Source organism: Chelmon rostratus, chromosome 17, assembly GCF_017976325.1.
Source record: "Chelmon rostratus isolate fCheRos1 chromosome 17, fCheRos1.pri, whole genome shotgun sequence".
NCBI classification, from domain to species: Eukaryota; Metazoa; Chordata; class Actinopteri; order Chaetodontiformes; family Chaetodontidae; genus Chelmon; species Chelmon rostratus.
The window spans coordinates 4,785,259-4,807,892 of NC_055674.1; the positions used below are offsets into that span (position 1 = coordinate 4,785,259).

At 43.9% G+C, this 22,634-nt stretch overlaps 1 protein-coding gene across 1 annotated transcript; it reads right to left on the reverse strand.

Annotated features, from left to right (window-relative positions):
- Positions 1 to 5,704: 5,704 nt before the first annotated feature.
- mpp3a (membrane palmitoylated protein 3a) lies at positions 5,705 to 21,676 on the reverse strand. The gene is made up of 18 exons (XM_041956898.1): positions 21,640 to 21,676; positions 21,405 to 21,523; positions 20,529 to 20,606; positions 20,032 to 20,112; positions 19,713 to 19,850; positions 19,528 to 19,609; positions 17,236 to 17,321; positions 16,426 to 16,500; positions 16,030 to 16,226; positions 14,399 to 14,463; positions 13,486 to 13,506; positions 12,430 to 12,471; positions 9,893 to 10,048; positions 9,628 to 9,708; positions 9,443 to 9,536; positions 9,246 to 9,354; positions 8,860 to 8,988; positions 5,705 to 7,797 (listed from the first exon to the last, which is right to left on the reverse strand). The coding sequence occupies exons 1-18, from the start codon at positions 21,674 to 21,676 to the stop codon at positions 7,618 to 7,620; spliced, it is 1,770 nt and encodes a 589-aa protein (XP_041812832.1). The 3' UTR covers positions 5,705 to 7,617.
- Between the last annotated feature and the right edge of the window lie 958 nt (positions 21,677 to 22,634).

A 22,634-nucleotide genomic window follows, 5' to 3' on the forward strand; every position in this document is an offset into this window, starting at 1 on the left:
CAGCTATAGATGGCAGCTGAAGACAGGATTTGGTGTTTGGGGTTTTTACCAGAAGAGTGAATGACACACAACCGTTCAAAAGTTTTCAATCACCTGCTATAATGATGTTTTTCCTCTTTCTGGCTATTTTAACACAGATAAAAACGGTATAATTCAAAACTCCAAACATATGGCCGACATTTGAAGTAGTTTTGGTTCCAAAAGAAGAAGAATTAAATGATTAAAATTTCACACAGTTTGTGATGCTCAGCTTTCAGTTTCCTCGACCAGTGACTGGAGAGTTCTTATATTATTTAAATGTCGGTCAGCGGTCTCTTCGTCTCTTTCTGCCCTTTCAGTCAGTCTGGTTGACCCGCTGTGCAGCATTTTGTTCTTTTGCAAATGCTTTATACAAACTAAAATCTATTCATAAATAAGACTTCCTACAACCTAAAAGCATGAAAGGCCATTTAAAAATGTGGAGTAATCCTCTCACCCATCTGACTGTACTAGTAATACTAGTTAAATAATCCATTTTACCATCTTTTACTTGCAAAATGTAGCAACTCTTCCATATTTTTAACATCTGGACAGCTGGAATATTTTAGTTTTTTTTTTTTTTTTCAAGCCATTTCTTTTTAAATTAAATCTGATCATTTTCACTGTGCAAAAAGAAAAATGAATGAAATTGTCAAACTGTCAATACAGGATAACAGTTTCAGTGAGAGTAATTCAGATCCAATCAGATAAAGATGAGAGACCATAAACAATAGTTGGATTAAAGGTAAAAGTTAAGTTACAAATGTATACCAGGGACAGATAAACACCAAGTATCCAAAGGGGGTACAGCAGAGTACTTAATCTAGAAAAAATACACAAAATCCAGAAGAGCAAAGGACAAAGAGCACAACACATAACAGTTAGCCCAACAGTAAATTAATAGCTAGCTAGAGTGTCATGTTAGCTACACATTAGCCTCAGACAGCTACACATAATGCTTGAACAAGGGCATTTGAGGAGTAGATAAATATTTGTTTGGTCACATCTGACAAAAGTAAGCACAGCAGTAAAGTGTGATGCTGCAGCAGCGGTGCTGACGGCTGAGGTCAGGACTGTGTGCAGGCCAGTCTGGCTCTTCCCAATCAAACTGGGATGTTTCTGGATGTTCAAACTGGTGCCACAAAGTTTTATGTAAAATATCATTGTGAAATTCTTCAGATGGCTGAAGCTGGTTTCCCCTCGTCGTTCAGCCAAGATGAAAGTTTCATGTCTTCGTCAGAAATCCTTGCAGCCATGCGTAAATCAAGGCAAATGTTTCCTCTTCATGCCCAAGCATGAAAATTAGGCTCCAATAGGAAATATATCCCTTGTGCAGGTGCGGGAATGGCGGACCCCGCCACTGACAATAAAAACTTTATATAGAGAAAAACTGTGAGGCAGCTAATGATTGCAAGTACATTTAACAGAACAGAATATACAGTACCAGAAATGTTTTGCCCCATAGGTAGCATCCAAGGGTCGATTGGTGTCATCAATTATTACTTTACTTAAAGATTTTCTTTACTGAAAGAAGTGGAACTAGTCGAAACCATGACAAACATCCCCAGACCAAAACTACATAGCTGTCCACATACTTTTGGCCATATTGTGGCTTCCAGGAAGCATAATAAGGTGTATTATGTTCATATTTGGCTCAATTGTTGAAAGTGTGTTTTGTTGTTAACTGAAAGGCTTTTCATTTTGTCATTTTATCTGTTCTTTGTTATGCTATTAGACGTGGTAACGCCTCCAAATTAAATATATAGATTATAAACCTTTCAATATAACGACAGCATCTGGCAGCAGCTCCTGTGGTTTCTACAAAAGACAGCAAGTCCCTGGACGACGTGACTCAGGCTGCAGCTGACGAATCATCTCATTGACAACAGCTGCCATCATCTGATCACACAGAACAAACACACACAGGAGAAGCAGATGGGTAACGGCTTGATTTATGTCAAATTATCGCTGTTTACTGACAGCGAATCAAGCATCTGCTCAGAGAAAACACAGGTAAGACAATACTTTTTTATACTTTAATGTATAAACTCAGACAATTAACTCAAATAATCTGATTTTAATACAAAGAACAGATCAGCAAAGCACGACAGGGTCTGCAGACGTTAATGGAGTCCCCTGAAATCTTCCTGCAATCCTTTTTATAGACCTTTTCTAATTCACTCTCTGTTAGGTTATCTCCTCTAATCCCCTTTCGTTAACACAGTGAGTGATCTGCATGTCGAGCCCACAATTCAAACAGGAAAATGAGCGTGAAGTTCACCCTCTTTAATCTGACGGTCATCTCATCCTCCTCCCTCGAACGACAGCCGTCCTCCGAATTCAACTGTGTCTTGATCTGGGCCCTAAACCTGAATTACATCAAGTCTCATACCGATGTGCCGCTGTGCCGAACACCATACACCTGTAATTGAATTCAGATTCAATCACAGCTCAATATATCATCATAATTATAGCCGCCTTCAAGGGCCAAGTGAGTTTTTTTTATTATTTTTCTACTATCCATGCCTGAAAACACATGACTACTTCACTCCATTACACATGAAGTTTTCTGATGTCTTAAACCTCCATTTGATTAGGTTCTTCTGTCAGATAATTAGGTTTACAATGTTGAAAAACTCCCCTAAAAAGCCTCATTATGAGCAAACGGAGAGCATTGAAACCCCATCTGAAGCTATTAGAAAAATCATTAATCATAAAGTAAAAATAAACACACTTCTAATTACAATCCTCTGCATGGCTCCTCTCTCTGCACGCCACTGTTTCTTGGATTTGTCCTCTCTTGTATTTGTTTTCTTTTGTCCTTGAGGAAAACTCAAGCCCATTTCAACTGCTTCACGCAATTTAATAGATGCTTTCATTTTGCAGCAGGCAGTGATCTTCTGTTTGCGAACAACACGATTAAACCAAAGTCGAGGTTAAGCAGTCTTTCCTGTTGAGTTGGCGCTTAATCGTTTGCATTAGCGCAACTTCTTAGAGTTGAAGCCTCCATAGGAAAACAACTGGAGATATAGATTTGACACATGAAATAATAATGAACCTGAAAGCGGATTTATTTCCACTTTAATTAATCGAAAAGACTTTAAGGCCATTAGGCTGTAAATCATACAAACGCTCACACAGGAGGAGAGTGAGTCTTTAAAGACAACGTTTCTCAACATTTGTGGAATTATTTTCCTTCTTTCTGACAGTGTGGTGAGGGTTCGATGGTATCAGTCTCATGTCTGTGTGATCAGGACACGTTCAGGCGGTCTCAGCTTAAAGACCACGTTACAGGCTGAAAACTAAAGCTGTCTCATTAAACGGTTGGTTGTTTAATTCTAGCAGCTTTTAGGCCGAGTTTACGTCTTGGAGCTATTAAGTGTCTCCATCTGGACAGGTCGTCTGTGCAGTGTCTCCAGCTGTTGTGCAGGTTGCCAGATACAGTTAGGGACTTCAGGTTTTGGACTCTGTACAAGCACCATGGTGTTAAACCTCACTGTGGCAGCAAGATAGTCAGGACGAAGTCTCAGCACATGAAAACCACAAAATGATTTTGGTTTTTAGCAGCATGGCTCTGCAAATTCCTGCAGCTAATGGCTATATTCATGTATTGTGTTAGGCTAGCATGCTAATGAGATGGTGTCAGCATGGCAAACGTACCTGCTAACACCAGCATGCTAGCGCAGTTATTGTGAGCATGTTAGCATTCATGTCAGTGTGGCCTCACAGAGCTGCTAGCATTAGCTACTAGCATGGCTGTAGACGTTTAGCCTTGCTACATTCTTGCTTATGTACGGGTTGAACAAATTAAGTTTAGAGATACAGCTTGATGTATTTTTGTGGTTAAGACACAGGCAGGCTAGCTGTTTCCCCCTGTTTTTAGTCTTCATGCTAAGCTAGAGGCAAAACATATCCTGACTCTCTGGGAAAGACAGCAAATCACTGTGCTTCCCTAAATGAAAGCTATTCCTTTCAGAAGAAACAGAAAGCCACTGATGTCGGATGGGGGAAAAGCTTGAAAGTGAATCATATTATTGACGAATGCAGTATTTATATATTTTTTTAATGAGTCCAGCGCCCTTTAAGTGCCTTCAAAACTACTGATTCTTGGGAATTCGTGCTGAAATTGGCGAAGCAGCGAAGAAGCAGAACAAATCTTTCTATAAACATTTAAACCGCCATAATTATTTTTTAAACAGGTTCGATGTTTGTGGCAGCTTGGCAGAAGCTCTCCTTCAAAACAAACGCGCTTGTTTCTGTTTGGCAGGTATGTGGCCTCCATATTAACCGCTGAGCTCGTGAATCACGGCATATTTAGTCTGCTCATAATGAACGTCGGCGGATCTATGTGCAGCCTCAGCACACCTTCACACTGACACAGTTCCATTTTCTCTGTGGAGCAGCTCCACTAATTACAATGATTGTTACCCGGTTTAATTGCCTCTGTCAGCATCAGTCTCAGGAGTCGCAGGATGCTCGCAGAGGTAATTGCATATGAGAGAGAGTCGATGATGAGCCCTCACAAAACTTACTGCAAAACCTGCGCTACACAGACAGAATAATGGGCTTCCTATCTTTTTCAATTACAGAGACTGGAGACCGTAATGAGAAATTAGTGCAAAGTCCAAAAAGGTGTTTACTGCAGAAAAGTCATAAAAAGGAAATAAGTTTTTAAACTCCACAGGGAACAGTTTTAATCATGGAAGCCAGCTATAAACACAGATGATGCTTTTACCATTTTCTAATATCAACTCTAATATAATATTTAGATTTATTTATAAAGTAAAATCTAGTTAAGTGCAAATTTGAGATATTTATATTGAGTATTTTCATTTAAATTCTACTCCCCTGCTTAGGGAATATTGTACTTTTTACCCCACTGCATTAATTTCAAACTTATGGTGCATTACAGATTAAGATTTTATATGCAAAATGTTAATGATATGTTCTTATAAATCAGCCCCACAACTAACACAATAATTAATCTAAAACACAAACATATTAGTTCACACATAAACATATAAACGAGAGAAAAAGGCTGCCAATTAATGTTCCGTCAATGGCCTTAATGTTTGAGCTAATAGTATGTCATTACATAAAAGTAGTGAAATTAGCTCCATTTCCACCAGTCAACAGATGAGAATATAATGATATTGATATTCCCATTACTATTATCTAACTAGTATTCATAGTTGTTGTATATGTCTGTTCTGAAGTGTTAAAAACTCCAATGAAATAGTTTGAACTTGAGGCTCTTTGGTTCCTCTGAAGTGCATTTAAATTCTTTGCAGAGCTTCCATTTGTTTTTGCCTGATCTATCACTCTGACAACAATCTGTCCCCAGCGAACCACCTGGACAACACCGCTGATACAACAGAGACGTGATGTGTGGAGTGCTTTTGTGGACACGGGCCGAGGACTCCCGGCGGTGTTTTAGGTGCACTTAAATGGACTGGAGGACAGCCGGGAGGTAAACACACACATTAAACACTTTGACATCACACTGTTAGTGAAACTGCAGTCTTACAGAGTTTTTAAAAGCACTGTTGTAATGAAATACCAAACGTTCCATTCAGCTAGCTTTATTATGGCACTTTTTACATGTCACGTTACAAACTCAACATTCAGGGATCATACAGCACATGAAGAGATCAACAGAACGCTAAAAAGAACAGAAGGGATCTGGAAGCTGCTTCATTTTCAACACATACTGAGAAAATGCCAGCGAGGGATTAATAGTTTATCCTAAATGTTGTCATCCCATACAGATCTGTGTCATTAAAGGACAGTTTCACCTTTTTTTCAAGTCAATCTTGACGTAATACTCACATGCCAGTGTGTACCTTGAAGGAGCTCTTGGTCGCTGTAATAATTTCTTTTTCCTGAAGTGGTTAAACCCTTCTGTTCTGTGCAAAAATGACTTAAGGTCAGCCGAAGCTAATACGAGGCTTCCGCAGAGCAGCAGCAGAGGAAAAACAGATCACTTTGAAACAGAAAGGCTTGGCTAACTTGCACCTCTGCTGTCAGATCCCGATCGCTTTCATTAAAGTGGTTCAGAGGGGATGTTTTTCACGGCCATTTGAGAAAAAAGGAGCAATTACGACGACCAGGAACTCTTTCACTGCACATGTGGGGATTTCTCAGTGTTTTTAAAGTAGGTCTGGAAAAAAATGACTGTATTTGTCTTCTGCTTATGCCAGGATGATATCAGATTTATCCTGTCTTAGCTCAGTGTCAGACTAAATTTAAAATAGGGCTGCAAGTCATTATTTTCTTTATAAAATGTGAGAAATGTCACCTTAAAACTCAAGGTGATGTCTTCAAATTGCTTGTTTAGTCTAAGTTACTCCAAAACAACAAACAAAATCCCTACTGTTGAGAAGCTGTAGCAGGGAGTGATTGGCTCTTTTACTTAATAAATGAATTAACAGAATATTGCTGATAGCTGCAAATTAATTCCCTGTTGATGGATTTATTCACCAGTTGTGTAAAATCTTTGGATGTTGTATCTCCAGTCTGACGAGACATCGCTAAAACAAAACCCTGATTATGAAAGAAAACAGACATCTAGTACCCCTCCCTTCTTCTGCAGTCATGTGCAAGGAAACTGTACAAACCCCCATTCCTGCACATCGGAGAAGCATCTCAGGTTGGCGTATGCGAACACACACTGTGACATCCATCCGCACAAACTTCGTGCACAGCATTATTCTACACACAAACAGACGCGGGTTCCCGGGGATCGACGGTAAACAGGTTGCATTGAAGTGCTACGAGATCTTTCGTTGGCACACGAGGAGTCGCATTTACAGTATGTACATCTGAGATTAAATAATCAGTTGTCATGCGTTTCCTAAAAACAAACAGCTCTGTAGAAAATAAAATTCTCACATTCCATTTGGATATAATTTTGCTTGTGTCAGTGTGGAAATCATGGTTTTAGCAAAAAAAAATGGCATTCACTTGTATATAACAATCACTCCTGTTGAATCTATGAGTGGTTCTTATACTGTACAGGATGCAGGAGCAGTCACAAGTAACAGGAAGCATTCGATTGGCATTGAGTTGAATAAAACTAAAAAAAACATGCTACTAAAGGTACTCCAACAAGAGTCACAATAAAGCCGACTGACTGAGCAATCCTCTGAGTGGGATCCCAAACCTGACACCCTCCAGCAGCTAGAAAGAGTGACAGCCTGAGGAATAAAACGCTTCTTCAGCCACAAACCTTCATCTGTCCCTCGTCTTTGAAGTCAATAAATAAATTAAAACCGAACCTGAATAAATTTGACTTGAGGAAGTGACAGTAAAGACTCCGATTTTTGGGCATTTAAGCGGCCGGGAGAGCCGCCGATCTGCTGCGACACCCCCATACGATGAGGTATTCATCTGACATCATCCCCTCCCTTTGGTGCCTCGGTTTCACGGCTGTCTGATCAGCCTTGCATCAGTCACGTGGAGGGAGTCCAGCAGACTCCCAGGCTGGCCAGCAGGCCTTTTGGGGTGGAGGGGGATCAGCTCGTTAGGAGAGGACCGGTGCAGGATTTGGGTGGGTCGTTCGTAAAGTTCTTCTGGAGGAAGCGGGGGGGGGGGGTAAGTTTAGGTCCGCACCCAGCTGACAGGCACCCAGAAAGACTCTCGCTCCAGCCTTTCCAGGATACCTCGCAGTTCTGCACAGGCACTGGCCGAGTCCTCCTTGATCAGGACTCGGTCCACCAGGTGTCCATACTGCTGATCGATCTGAATGGCAGACTGACGCATCTCCTGGAGGTCTTCGTCCTGTTGCAGAAAGCAAAATTAAATGATTTATACAGAAATAGAGACATGTGCAGAATCACAGCTTGCTGAGCAGGTCTGCCCCTAAGCTGAAGCCTCTGAAGGATGCATCCCTTAACAAGAGTCCTGCAGAAGACCTGAAGGCCAAATCCTCCACAAGCGAGACCGTCTAGCGTCACAACTTTTGGTTTCTCCTTGTAAAACTGTCACTTGAACTGCTTGAAGTGTCGACTATGTAGCAGCGCCATCACCATGACAGTGCTCCACTTACGTGTGTGTGTGTGTGTGTGTAGTGAAAACCTAATGACAGAGTGTAAAAACTGAATTTCCCCAAGCTGAATTAATAAAGTGCTAAATTAAACTGAAATGAACTGTTGCCTACAAATTGCAGATAAATTTGTGAGTCGGCTCTTGCATGCTCACGCACGCGGCGCGACAATTTGTTTTTCAATAAACGTTTGATCAATAAACAACAAGCCTGGACGTTTCAAATTTGGTGAAGCTGGCCCTCGGCCAACAGGTAGCGACGAGTGAGGCCCGAGTTTGCCTGTTGTGACGTTAAATGTGCCCAGAGGTTAGTAACCAAAGCGGTAAATATTCACGCCTGCTTCCATTTTTACACCCTGCAGGACCTTTTTCCACTGGTCCTGTTTATGTCATATATTTACCGGCAACTGACGACCACCTGAACACAAACACCTGGACATTAGGAGACATTATATATTATTCTTGGTATTATTATAGTAAAGTCGTAACAGTTGTAGTATTCTAGTTACTTGATATAGAACTTTGCACAACAGATATTTCTGGATAGACGGTCACTTTCTATTGTAGCGTAGCACACATAGTGTCTATCTTCATATTGCTTCCTATTAAATGTTGATTTATATTATATAGTGTACATATTTTTTACATATTTCTTACATTGGAACATTCTCTAAGATATTTCTTATTCCCTTTATCTATTTTATGTTGTACAGTGGAAGCAACTGACCCAATTTCCCCTCCACTGATACCCAGTAAAGTTTATTCTGTATTATATATAAGATAAAACTCAGAACTCACTGTAACGCGGCCATGGTCTCCCCCTCCTGGCGAGGTGGCAGCGCTGCGGCGACGTCTGCTCTCGGGAACACGAGGCTTGACAAATATCACATAGGGCTTGAACTCCGCTGTCCGCAGCCTCTTCAGGGCCTGGAGCGGTGGAGGATTTGCATACGACAGAGCAAACAGAGGTCAGAACTCAGACATGATAGGAGGAAGTCAACAGCGATGCATCAGACTCTCCACACGGTGAGCAGATCTGATGCGACCGCCTGCTCTCATGCACCCAGCAAACTGCTGCCGCCTGCAGGATCTGTAACTCGTGACATGTTAACAGAGCGCATTGTGATGAATGTGGATGCACTTTAAACCAGATGTGCTCAGTGTGGTTGTTACGTGACCCCTACCTCAGGCTGCACGTCCACTACACACATCTTATTCTTGGCCTGTACAGAGCGGATAGCCTCTATACTTGTGCCGTACTGGTTCTCCTTGTATTCCCCGTGCTCTATGAACCTGGGGGGAAACCACAAAACCTCAACTTCAGCAGGATGCAAATCATAGAAGTCTACACAAAAGCACTGCAGCACCAGTGTGAACATACTTGTTGTTTAAAGCATCGGCATCAAATTGCTGTTTGGTGACAAAGTGGTACTCCACACCCTCCTTCTCGTGAGGCTTCTTGGGCCTGGTCGTATCTGTGGGAAAGCAAAAGAGGGATTTACTTGTATGTGTAGTGTAGTGCTGGGTCATTGATCAGCATGTGTGTATAAATGTTTAGTGACTCACGTGGTACAGCCACTGCAAAGCGATGTGGGTTTTCAGCTATCACCCGCTGCTTCAGTTCATTGATCCGTGCTCCAAGAGACCCTTTGTGAGCCGATTGTGTGTTTAAAGGAGAGAAGAAAATAAAGCTGGTTAACTCCTCATGCATCATCGTGCTGAAAAAGCTGCAAGAAATGGGTCACCTGTATGTTGCAACACATAGTTTGATCCACTAGGTGTCACTATCATCACAGGAGAATATTTGCGCCTTTCAGTGGCTCAGTCTCACCAATCAGGACCACCAGACGGGGTCTCTCATGAGGCCTCTGCTGGTAGCGGGTCACCTCTTCGTAAGTCAGGAAGTCGGGGTCTCCGGGATCGGAGCCCTCCCCGGAGGATCCTTGCCGGTCCTTGCGACTCAGACGGAAACTCCTCCGTAAACCAGCTGCAGCGAGGCCAGAGATGGAAGAAGGAGCAGAAAAAAAAGCAGGTCTTTGGTCAGACTGTCGTGGAAGTTATTTACACAACAATACTTAACATGAGTGCACTACTTCACTTCCATGATGCAGATACAATCTCTGTTATTAGATAAGTGCACTGAGCAATAAAGTCAAGACCAACTCATAGATAATCATGCATTAAAAACCTTTGTACAGTGCACATGAATGAAAAACGCTCACTCTTATCTGCAAGTGTAAATAATGTGAGATATTAGCTGAACTTAGAGCCAATCATGCTTCAGCTGAAACCTGGATTACATGCAGCTGACAGTCAACTCTTAAAAGCCTGAGACTGAAGCAGACAAACATTCTTTGGATTCATTCTTAAAAGTGATGAAGACTCTTTCCGCAGTTCAAAACGGATTTCAGTGACCCGAAAACACACATCATTTTCCAACATTATGGTCCAAACAAGGCATGCTGCTTTGAACGAGGCTACGGTGCTGAGGCAGGACAGACAGGACAGCCTGGCCCTGAGAAACACCTCGTCAGGAGCAGAGAGTGACTGCGAATCAGCGTCTCCCATGGCCAGGACTGTCTGTATACCCCGTCAGTGGTGTGTACCTGAGGGAATGAGCCGGCCACTGTACCTGAATAAAATTCCCAGGAAAACACCTGGCCACAGGAGGGCGCCACTGCTTTACACTTAGGAGAGACTATAACTGGCGTTAGAGCATCACACAACCCAGCCTCACACCTCCACACAGGGTGAACGAGCAGCAAACGTGCCTGGTGGTTGAGTGTGCAATGCGTCCAACGCAGCAGGGCCCTCATGGGGGTTGCGGGGAGGGTCTTTTGGGAAAAGGGGGAAGCAGTGCACTGGCCACAGCACGGCAGCAGGGGCGGTTAGTCAGATGCGGGGTGGGCGGGAGGGAGGGAGGGAGGTTTAGGAGGATCCAAACACTGCAAGGTGGAGGGGGCGGGCGGAGGGATGGAGAGCTCAAAGCAGAATGCACGACAGGAAGCACAGATAGTGTTTGAACATGTGTCACGGTGGGGAGGTGCTGAAAAGCTGTGTTTAGATCACTCCTTTATCATCATTCCAGCAGCTCACAGGATGTGGGGGAGTAAATGGGGGTCAGGTTGGGCTGAAGAGGGGTGAGGGAGGGGAGGTCAGTGGAAGGCTAGAGAGGGGTTGAGGATGAAGGGGAATCACGTATTCCCTCCACCCCAATTTCAATTAAAATGCCTGTCCATTTATTTAAGCTCAACAAGTACCAACACTCACCATCACTGTAGTAATATATGGTAATATTTTATTTTACAGGTTCGTACTTTCTAACAATTTACAGGAAAGTTTCTCTCTACAAAAACGACCATATAGGTTGACTCTGCAAGCAGGTTATTATGACCCATATTTAAGTTTAGTGTCGGGCGGTGACCTCTAGTGGCCGTAGTAATTATGACAGGAGCAAAGGAGGAAGTGAGGTGACGCAGTGTAAAGAGCAAAAAGTCCACATTCGGAGGAGTTAGACACACAGAGGACTTTCACCCTGGAGTCTGCCGTTTGTGAACATTGACCCGTTTCAAGTGAACAGACTTATGTTACAACAGTGATGCACTGATTAACCCTGACACTTAGTACTGTTTTTTGCCCTGACCAAGTAGTTTTGGTGCCTTAACCTCTTCAAACTGTGACGGTTTCATGATGTTAACGAAGTGAGGATGAAGATTTCACACCATGGAGGTCAGCCTTCATCGTATCGACAGCCATATGTGTCATTTTGGGAGTCAGCAACAGCAATAAATACAACAATAAGAATTATCTTCAAAGAAAGCTCCATTTCAACCCACCTGATTATTAATGTTTTACTGGTAATTATGTGATGCTAACTGTGCTGAGTGTTCGTGGACTCATTGTTTCTCAAGTAGCACCAAGTGACACAGTGCTTTTCAGGAAACTTCCTCAGAAATAAATTACAGACTCATAATGTTTTGGAAATAAAGTTTCCTTTCTGACATCTGACACTTTGAGCGATCTGTTAGGTTTAATTATGCAGCAGAGCCTCTGAAGACGCAGATCTGTTACTGGCACCTGCGGAAGTGTGAGCCGATACCTACACATTTTTTCTACGTCTGCACTCGTCTTCCCTTTGCCCAAATAAATCGGGAACCCTCATCCATCTTCCACCTCCGGCACCGTCTTTAACCCCATCATTTAACCTTCCTCTTATCCCTCAACCCCCGGCCCCAGACAGGTCAACCCTACAAGCAGTCATTTTGACCCCCAGCCCAGAAGCACCCGGGGAACCAGCGGACAGCCAGGCTGCAGCAGGCAAAGAGCAGATAGGGAGAAGGAGGTGGAGAAAGGTGTGCACGCTCTCACCTATGTACTGTCCATTGAAATAGCCCTCACAGTCACAGTCCTCTGTAGGGAGGCAAGCAGGGAAAAGAGGGGGTAAGCACAGGGTAAGAGACCTGGAAGAGTTAAGGAGTAGGGGAGGTGGAGTAGTTAAAGAGGGGGGGCGGGCCACGGGCGCTGGAGAGGGCAGGCGACAGGCAGCAGGCAGGCAGACAGGAGGCGAGAGCGGAGGGGCAGCCGAGAGGTAATGAAGGCCGCTAACGAAGGCTTGATGGAGAGATTTGACAGGACGAGACGGGAGAGGAGAGAAGAAAGGAGAGGAGAGAGCTCTCCTTCACCTGGAGGGGAGCAGAGTCACGTGACCGCCGCACATACGGAAACAAGCCTGCACACCCCAGCTGAGGTTCAAAGTGCCTCACACACACACACACACACACACACACACACACACACACACACACGCACGCACGCACGCACACGCAGACACACACACAAACCTACAAATCCACATTTCCACAGCAAAAGAAAAACACTGATCCTGGCTCAGTCTGTCTACAGTCTTTCTTTTCATCAAGTCTAATGTGTGACAATATGCGTTGATTTTAGAAAACACACAAATGAGGGGTGGGGGGGGAGCTCTTACAGCACAGAAAGAAGAGGAAACAACATTAAAAAAGCAGCTGAAACTGCAGCAGAGCAACGAGAAGGAAATATAACAGAGACTGAGCATGACGCAAAAGAAAAGAGGAGCTATTGTTATCTTTAACAACCTCTGCCTGGTCGAGCTAAAGTCTCCAGGGATGCTGCTCTGCCTGCACATCACCTGGTACAACACACACACACACACACACACACACACACACGAGGCAAAGAATCTCTATTCTGGTGCACTAACAGCAGGGGGGGAGGAATTAAGCTGGAAGCAGTAGAAATCCCAAATGCACACCCCACTCAGACACACACACACACAGACACACAAAACACACAAAAACACACAACTAAAATGTTCATAGAGGCCTCAAAGCCTCTCTCTCTCTCTCTGTGTGTGTGTGTGTGTGTTGAATCGTGTTTGTTGCCCACCTTTATCACATCCTTGGTCATCTGACATCGTTTGCAGCAGGGAAAGACAGAGTGTCAGACATCAGCGTTAGAGACGGTGAAGGACAAATCAGGTGAAGATGAAGATGATGATAAAAGAAGATGAAGATTTTTTTTTTTTTGGTCGTCGTTAGTGACGTCACAGACGAGACGAGATGAGGGTGTGGGCGGGAGAGGGGGTCCACATTTAAAAAGCCCCTGCTGGGATTTAGGGGAATTAATCAGAGAGCTGGAGAAGCGCGGAGGGAGGCCGAGACAGAAGAGCCCCCGCAGGCTCGCTGCTGCGTGGCGTAGCGGGGCTAGCTGCCATGTTGCTAAGCTCTTGTTGTCTCCCCGTGGCTCGGGCCTAATCGGATCGCACGTAGCTTACGAGCCACGAAGAGTAACGCTCACATTACCCCCCTCACCTGTCTGTTTGCACACCTCCTCTATACTATCGAGCGAGAAAGTGAGACGTGCAGCGTATCGCTGAGGCTTTTTTTCTCAGTGGGCGCAGCTTGTAAAGCTGTCTGGATCTTCTTAAGCTGAAGTGCTCGCCGGCCAGATGGACCAAACATGAAAGAGATTAATTCATATCTGTGATCCCTCCCTCCATCTCTGTGCCCCCCCGCCGTCTCTCCCTCATCCCCTTTAAAACACGTCTACGTCGCAGCGCGGCGAGGACGGACAGTGAACGCTAATGCCTCTCAGAATGCCAATTACCAGCAAAAAAGGTCAATAAATGTCAATGAAAACACTGCTGCATCTATCCAGCGGCGATATTATTGTCCCATAATGACAGTGAGCGAGTGCATCAGTGGGGAGAGGAGAGCTGACAGCGAGCTGAGAGATGCTGCAGGTCGTGAAGTGTGATTATGAAACAGATGCAGAGAAATCCTGCGAAGCAGAAACTTACAGACGGGCTTTTTGGGGGATTTGGGGTTCGGGAGCGTGCCCATTTTCATCCTGTAGGCCAGTCGCCTGGAGGACCGCGTCCAAAGACAAGAGGAGGCAGGAAGACAATCATCAGGTCAGAAAAACAGCGAGGGGAAGGTGAGCGGGGAGAGTCAGAGAGGCGGGAAACAAAAGAGTTAAACAGGAAAGAGGAACAAACATCAACAGTTCGTGAGACAACGAGCCGCTGGGCTCAAACATGTAACACCCACCTGCTGCTACATATGAGAGAGACCCCCAAACTGAGGGGGACACAAAGCAACCACAGGATGTCTCTGTGTCGTTTATGTCTCTTCATGGTCATTTTATGTCTCTGTCGTTGTTTTGCCTCCGTTTTCAGTCATTTTGCATCTCTATGGTCATTTTACGTCTTCTTGTGGTCATTTTGTGCATCTTTGTGTTGGCTTTATGTCTTTTTGGTCATTTTGTGTCTCTTTTTGGTCATTTTGCATCTCTTCATGGTCGTTTTATGTCTCTTTCTGTTCGCTTTATGTCTCTTTGTTCTTGTTTTCCTTCTCTGTTTGGTCGTTTTATGTCTCTTTCTGTTTGCTTTATGTCTTTTTGTAGTCATTTTGCGTCTCTTTTTGGTCATTTTGCGCCTCTTTTTGGTCATCTTGCATCTCTTCATGGTCGTTTTATGTCTCTTTCTGTTCGCTTTATGTCTCTTTGTTGTTGTTTTTCTTCTCTGTTTGGTCGTTTTGTGTCTCTTCATGCTCTTTTTGTGGTTGTTTTGCATCTCTTTTTGTTCATTTTGCGAGTCTTTTGGTCATTTCTTGCATCTTTATGGTTGCTAAATATCTCTGCATGGTCATTTTGCGTCTCTTTGTGGTTGCTTTGTGTGTCTTTGTGTTTGCTTTTTGTCTCTTTGTAGTCGTTTTGTTCATCTTTTTGGTCGTTTTATGTCTCCTTGCGGTAGTTTTGTATCTCTCTGTTGCTGTTTTCTCTGTGGGTCTTTTGCAGGTTTTGTGGTTGTTTGACTTTCTAACAAGAAATATCACTAAACAGAGGCTCTGTGCCCGGTAGGCTGTCTGTCATTCAGCAGACCGTAGCTCATGCTATTTTGTTCAGTCTCACTGATGCATTTAAAGACATTTTTCTCATTCGTCATTGTTTCAACCCAAAGCTCAAAGTGCAGCATGAACCCACAGCATCAGCAGAAAAGCGTTATTTCATCTTAAACATTTACTTAACCTATGGAACTCCATACTGGAGCTTTTCAGAGCTCGGACGCCCCTCTGGCCTGTGTCTTTCTCTGTGTTTAAGCTGTGGTTATTAATCCAACAGACGCTGCAGTGTTTGGCAGAGACCTCCCAGCCCGCTGAGATCATCTTACCGACAGATTATGACACTAACACCATCAGCATGCACCTATTCAAGGCCGTGTTTCGATTCATTTTTTTCCACGCCGCTTTGATGCTCCATCTAATCATAGTTGACCCCTCAAAGTGGAACACATGAATGTGGGTTTAACAGATTACAAATGGCTGGATAAAGCGAGTATCAGCACTGCACAGGCCTGGCACTGGTGCGACTCCACACGGGTTGTTCACTCGACGCCTGCAGACACATGACGCGACCCCCGGGTGCTCTCACCTCTCCTGGAACTGTTTGGAGGGGACGAGTCCGGCCCGCAGGTTGCTGTCTCCCACGCGCTTGGCCTGCCACCACGTGGGGTCATCTTGGGTCACGACCTGGAGGATGTCGCCCCGCTTGAAGGGAAGTCCCGCTTCCTGGCAGGGAGTCGCCTTGTCTTCCAACGGGATGTAGTCAAACAGGGCTCTCATGTACACCTGGAATCCAAAACCAAAAGATTTACGGTAAATAAAAATGGACAAAGCTGTTTGTCTGTCTGGTTGCGTGGACCTCATGATGATCTTCAAATAGCCCACTGTTGGCAGAAATAATCTGGAGTGCCACAGATTAAAAACCGAGCGTCTCCTCTCGGCTGCAGTTTCACTGAGCAGCTCAGTCACTCATGCTTCGTCTCACCTTGCTCTCCTTCAGGCGGTCCTCCTCTTTAATGGCAGGGATTATCTTTAGAGTGATGGAGCCCTGGGACTGGGACTAGATCACAAATAGACAGAGGAAGCAGGGGAGAGAAGATTGTGACTGCAGCCTCGGATTAAAGGCAAATATACTTGAAGGCTCCCTGAAGTGGATTTTGCTTTTAAGGGACAGCTGAAAATACTGCTTCATAACACAAAGTAAGATGTTGGGGGTTTTTAATTGGGTGCAGAAACACACACATTGAGTGCTTTTCTGGATATCTGAATGATTTTGCTCTTATGTTTGTGTTTGTGTCGACCTCCAGCCTCACCGAGCTTCTGACTGTGGTCAATACATCAGTGGGCTTAGACTCCTAACCCTAACAGAACCAGAACTATCTTTAAAACAACGAGTTTAGATTAAAAAATCCCTGATTTGAATTGTTTTGATGCAGTTTGATTTGGTTCAGTTTCACATAGAATTACAATTATTGCATAAACAGGATATGAAATTCAACAAGTATAGCAACACTTTTTTATTTATTTTTTGGATATGAAATTGCTTAAAAGTACAAATTATAGGTTTAATTTTTAAAAACATTCCATTATAAAATTATGGACCAAAGAAGCTAAAAAGGAAATATTACAATTTATAATACAGTTTACAGTCTTACACAAAGAGAAGGAAATATCAATCTTTCAATTAATTAATTGGTAAATTATTCTTGCACCCAGTCTTAAATTGTCTTTTTGAGAACTTCTATATCGCCGAACTCTTTACACGCTGAAAGTAAAGCAGAGCCGTCTGTCTCACCAGCAGCTGACTGATCTCATCAGGCCTCTTGTGGATCACAGAGACTCCGTTCACCTCCCTGAGTTCATCTCCGACGTGGACCAAACCTGTGAGGAGGAGAGACCTTATGAGGACGCAGACCGAGTGCATCAGTGACAGCACAGAGACTGTTCAGGCGGCTTCCTGGGTCTTTGGGGTTTATCGGTCGTATCTAATCATCGGTGTCGTTGTCAGATCCGCAGATACAGATCCGCCTCTCTCCTCAGCTGTGATCTGTTTAGCTGCAGCCACAACAATGAAATCAAAGGCTGAGAGAAGTCAGATCAATATTCCCTCAGGACGGAGCGGCGCATAGCAGACACACTACTGTGCATCCATACATGTATAATGTAAGCAGACATACAAAGAGACCTGAGGCTAATTCTGAAATCTCTCTGCAGCTTCAGACTCCTCGCTGACGGCAGCTTTTTCCATCACTTGACACAGCAAGAAAACGGAGGAAGACATAAATGATTAATGGATATGAACATTGATCAGTTGACTCTCCCAGCATGCGTGTTTCTAATGCCAAATAACACACATACACACCTGCATGTGGCTGATATTTCCATGGTAACGCCCACGACAGGATCTGAGTCTATATGGTGCGTGATTGATTCTCTGGGGACTCGTGGTGAGCGTTGGGTTTCAGCAGCTACCACATCATCCCTCTCATTTATCTCCTCCTGCTGCATCTCGCTCTCACTGTGGCTTTCATCTCACTGGCAGCAGAGGATCAGGTTTTGATTTGTTAGCCCGTACAGACCGTACACGCAGAGTTTTTGTGAAAACTGTTTCACCGAGACCGTCTCACTGCGGAGCCTCCTGGGGCGTCCTGGCCACTCAGCTTCCTGAGGGCTGTGCTACATTACTGCAGCGTCCTGGCTGTCGTCCACATGAGCAAACTTTTTTTTTTGCACGTAATCTTTGAGTCTTTCCCATTTCTTTAACTATACAGCAAAAAAAGTCCCAAAGCCTCATCTTTAACATTCGCAGCCACTGTTTAAGTCGGTGATGATTTGCACGTGTGGTTTGGACGGTTTGAAGGGACAAACAGATGAGCACACCTGTGCAGGTCAGTGTTTTTTTTAGCGTTTCTGCTTGTTGCCTCTTAATACAAATCAATATGTACTTATGACGCCTGGTCAAAGGGTGCATGTGCAGAAGTTGTGAGCAGCACAAAAAAGTAATATACTCAATTGATAAGTATTAAGTATTTAAACTTAATACTTAAATTAGACTTTTGAAGAATGTACTTAGTACACTTTGTACTATTTTTGTCACCTTCAAGAATACTCAAGAATTCTCAAGTAGTCCTTGAGTACCACTTGAGTAGTACTTGAGTACACTCGAAGTGTAAATAGTTGCTCAATTACTGAAGTCCACCAGTGGAAATCAGGACTCATGACGATTAAAACACACTTGCAGTACAGTTGTATTATATCACCAGTGTGTTGGAAATATACTTAAATATACTTAAACTGAAGTGAAATTAAAGTACACTTTAATGAAGCTGCTAACAGTGTATCACAAAGCACTTGAACATTAGTATACTGTTCATAAGTACACTTTAGTACTATTAAAAGTGTTTGTAATAAAGTAAACTTTTTAAAAGTGCACTTAAGTACAATTTGTAATACACTTACAATAAAGTCACTTTTAAATACCACTTTAAGTATTGCAGAATTAGTATATTCATTTTTAATACATTTAAGCAGAACTTCTAGTCTACATCTAGTTAGAAGACGTAGGTGTACTTCTAATGACTTTTCTATACTTTAATTATATTTCTAATACACTAAATTATACTACTTTTTGACTTGGGACTCTAATGATAACATACATGCAGGCACACTGTATATTATGGTTGACTTCTCCTTTTCTCCATTATGTCGATGTAGACAGTGATGTTCGCTCCTGTTCAGTATCTCCTCTGTGCTGAGGTCATGAACGCCACATGACCGTTTTTTCTTCATACTTGAATAATGCATCCACAGGCGCTTTAAGACAACACTGAAATACATTTTACCAGACATGATTAGGGATTGTTTTCAGTGTGCACTCCAGCACCATGCTTCCTGTGCGAGAGAGAGATGATGGCGGTTCACAAAGGGTGAATTCAGGCTCATGTCTACAGCCCTGAATGTGAGCAGTTGAATCAGTCTTTCAGTTTTTAGGTTAGTTCACGTCCTCGTGTCTGTGTTCCAGCCCTCAGGTTTAGAACTGCAGGTTGAGAGAGTCCAGAGCGTCAAAAAGACAAGAAGCATAATTTACCGCTTCGGTCAGCTGCACCTCCTCTCATGATTCGAGCCACGATCACCGCCCCGGTAGCGTCGTCCCGCCTGATGGTGGCTCCCTGGACCACAGACAGAATACAATCATTAACAAAAGGAGCAAAGGTCCCTTTTCTCCTGCAGGCTCTGATGTTCACCTCCCCACTCTCATCCATCATAGCTCACCAGAGGCTCCTTGTTCTTCACCAGCCGCACAATCTTCACCGACTCTTCCTCCAGCTCGTCCTCGAAGTCGTCCGGCAGCGGCGGCAGCACGGGGTCAAAGTTCTTCTGGGCCACGGTGTCGTGCACGGAGAGAACGGCCTGATGGGACAGAAGAAAGACGTGCTGCAGATTACAGTGCTGACGCTGAGCTGCTGAGAGAAGCCTGACGTCTGCCAGAATCTGCGAGCGGCCTCAGAGATGAAGTTACAGGCTGATGTCGGGGCAGATAAAATGTCTGCATGAACGTACGCCAGCGCCACGTCTCCTCCTGTGTGTTTACCTTGAGATGCGGTGACGTCAGCAGGTGCAGCAGCTCCTTCTCCTCGGTGCTCATCGGCCCGCTCTGCAGCTCCTCCGCCACCTGCCGACCACAACACACACGCGAAGCATGAAGCGTGAGCCCCGACCTGGTACGAACCTGTGCACGTGTATGTCGGTAATGCACGCTGCGGTTCAAGGTAGAATAAATGCAGACGGATGCACAGACGGGCACGCAGGGGGAAGATAAGCAGCACGCAGCTAAGGTCAGCAGTTTCCCCCACTGATGACTGGTGAGAGCGAGAGAGCGGCAGGATATGGAGTTTCATTAGATGAGCAGCGGAATGATTCAGCACTTCGAGAACATTAAAATTCACTTTTGATACCTGCGCTGCTTCTCTGTGGGAGCTAACTCATTGTGACTGACTGCTGTGCCCAAGTGGAAAACTAATTTCGGGTGTGTGTGTGGGAGGATTATGTATGTGTGTGTGTGTGTTTGTGTGTGTGTGATGAACTCACATCCTCTGCCAGAGACGAGGCGCTGTGGAGGACGGGTGTTGGACTCTGTCGCTCATACTGTCTCAACTTCTCATGAATCTGTAACACAAACCCGTGTACTTTATTACATAAATAACATCACATAAACATTCATCAAAAAACCTGAAGGTTAAAAGGTGCCCTCAGGAGTTTTCTTATAAACAAATCCAAGTTTATTTTCCCTGATGTCTAAAAAATGAACATTTCACTCACTCAAAACCTCAGAACCAATTTATCCTTTAAATCCTGGATTGTTTACATCTGTTTTCACTGTCACCTGCGTGCACATACAGTATGTGTGCACGTGCATCCTCGTGCACGAGACAAACAAAAAAGGAACCCACTCATTAAAAAAAAGCTCCTTACAGCGGTTTTAGAGCAGATCTGAAATGATATCGTACATATGCTTAGAAAAAAGTGCTCCATTAAGACTGCACATCTTTGAAATTTGTCACGAGTGTCATCGGACACATCTGCCCTATTTTTTCTGTATCCAAATAAGTGCTGTGGTGCATCAGGATTTGCTCCAAATATGTGTTTATTGAGCTAACTTTCTACCAAAATCAAAAAATCTGTAATCTTCTGTTTTTGAGACATCGTGCAAATGAGTAAAAAGGGAAATAAAGGGGACACAAATCCTTGGTCGAGGAAATCAAATTATTATTATATATATTACAGTCTACATTTCCACCAAAAACGCCTCCACTGTCATCTCTTCTAATGTCTAACATGACTTATGTTTACAATTTCGTGTGCATATTCTAAAGCTGCATACACACATTTAATGGCACATGGCTGCATAACACAACTGTGTGTAAACAATGATGTTACTCATGGAATCAGGAGTGATACCCTCACCTTCATGAGGTATCCCAGGCTCCTCTCGCTGAAGACATCTTTGAGGAAGACCATGTCCTCTTTGTGATTGGCATCAGGACGCAGCTGAGACGTCAGCAGGGCCAACGTTTCATGCAGCCCTGCAGAGGAGAGGAGCAGGGAAAGCCTTGTGTAGATTAACATGAGCAGATGGAGCACAGCAGGTTTCAAACAGTGTGGTCAGTATGTGTTGAGCATCGGCGCCAACTCATCTCACCCGCTCCTGCTGTGAGGACCGGCATGGCTTCTTTCATGGGTCGGTGAGGTGAGGGGTGGGGGCGAACCTGGGAGGAGGAGAAAGAGATGGATTATAACCTCCATACAGATGCTGACTGTTGCTTTCTGTGAGACTTCTCTGTTTGGGAGGATAAAAAAAGATTTGTACTCCTCGCAAATAGCGTAAAAAGAGAAGGGTAATGGCGTTTTTGTGTTTGTGTGAGTGTGTACGGCTGATATAAAGGCATCTGGAGACCCATGTGCGGTAATTATGGCCATAAATCATCTCCTTGTAGGCTTCACTCGATAAGTCCAGGCTGCATTTCCCATTTTCCAGTGCAATTACTTCATCTGTGAATGTGCAGGTGTGTACGCATACGTCTGCTGGTATTATAGAGGAGTACTAGTAAGATAAACAGTCACTGCTGGTTCTATTAATCACAGCGACTCTCAACACGCCCTCCAGGTTTGCGTGAAAGGTAACAGGAAGAGGGTGGGATGATCGGCACAGACCTGTATGAAATAAATAAAACATTGTGCCATACAGCTCTGACGGACGGTGGACTTCAATATAACTGATGGCTCGTTACTCTGTGGGATGCATGTCATCACACATGTGACTATATAGTTTACAGTGTGAGTTGTGTTGTAAACTTGCCCTTTTCGCTATACCCTATAAAGCTTCACGTAAAACATCCACGTCCTCTTTCTGTAGGACGGGAATACTTTTTATCTAAGTGGAAATATCTGCATTGCATGTTGTGTGTTTTATACATTTCCAGTGCCAGTACAGTTTTTATTGTTTCACGAAACTGTCAGTAATTTGAAACATAACAGGACAGAGTGGGTGAAGTTAACTAGTATGCTAGCAGTGCTAACATGCTGATGTTAAGCGAGCGTAACGTTTACCATGTTCACCATCTCGGTTTAGCATGCTAACCTTCTGGCTATAAACCAAATGTTGGCCTGATGATGGCGCTAGAGGAACAGTCACAG

Coding starts and splice junctions, on each gene's coding strand:
- mpp3a (XM_041956898.1), bottom strand. CDS start 21,676: ATGAAAGAAGCCATGCCGGTCCTCACAGCAGGAGCGG. Junction 16,227..16,425: donor ACCGCCTGAAGGAGAGCAAG/GTGAGACGAAGC, acceptor TTTGGATTCCAG/GTGTACATGAGAGCCCTGTT. Junction 7,798..8,859: donor GAGACCATGGCCGCGTTACA/GTGAGTTCTGAG, acceptor TTTCTGCAACAG/GACGAAGACCTCCAGGAGAT.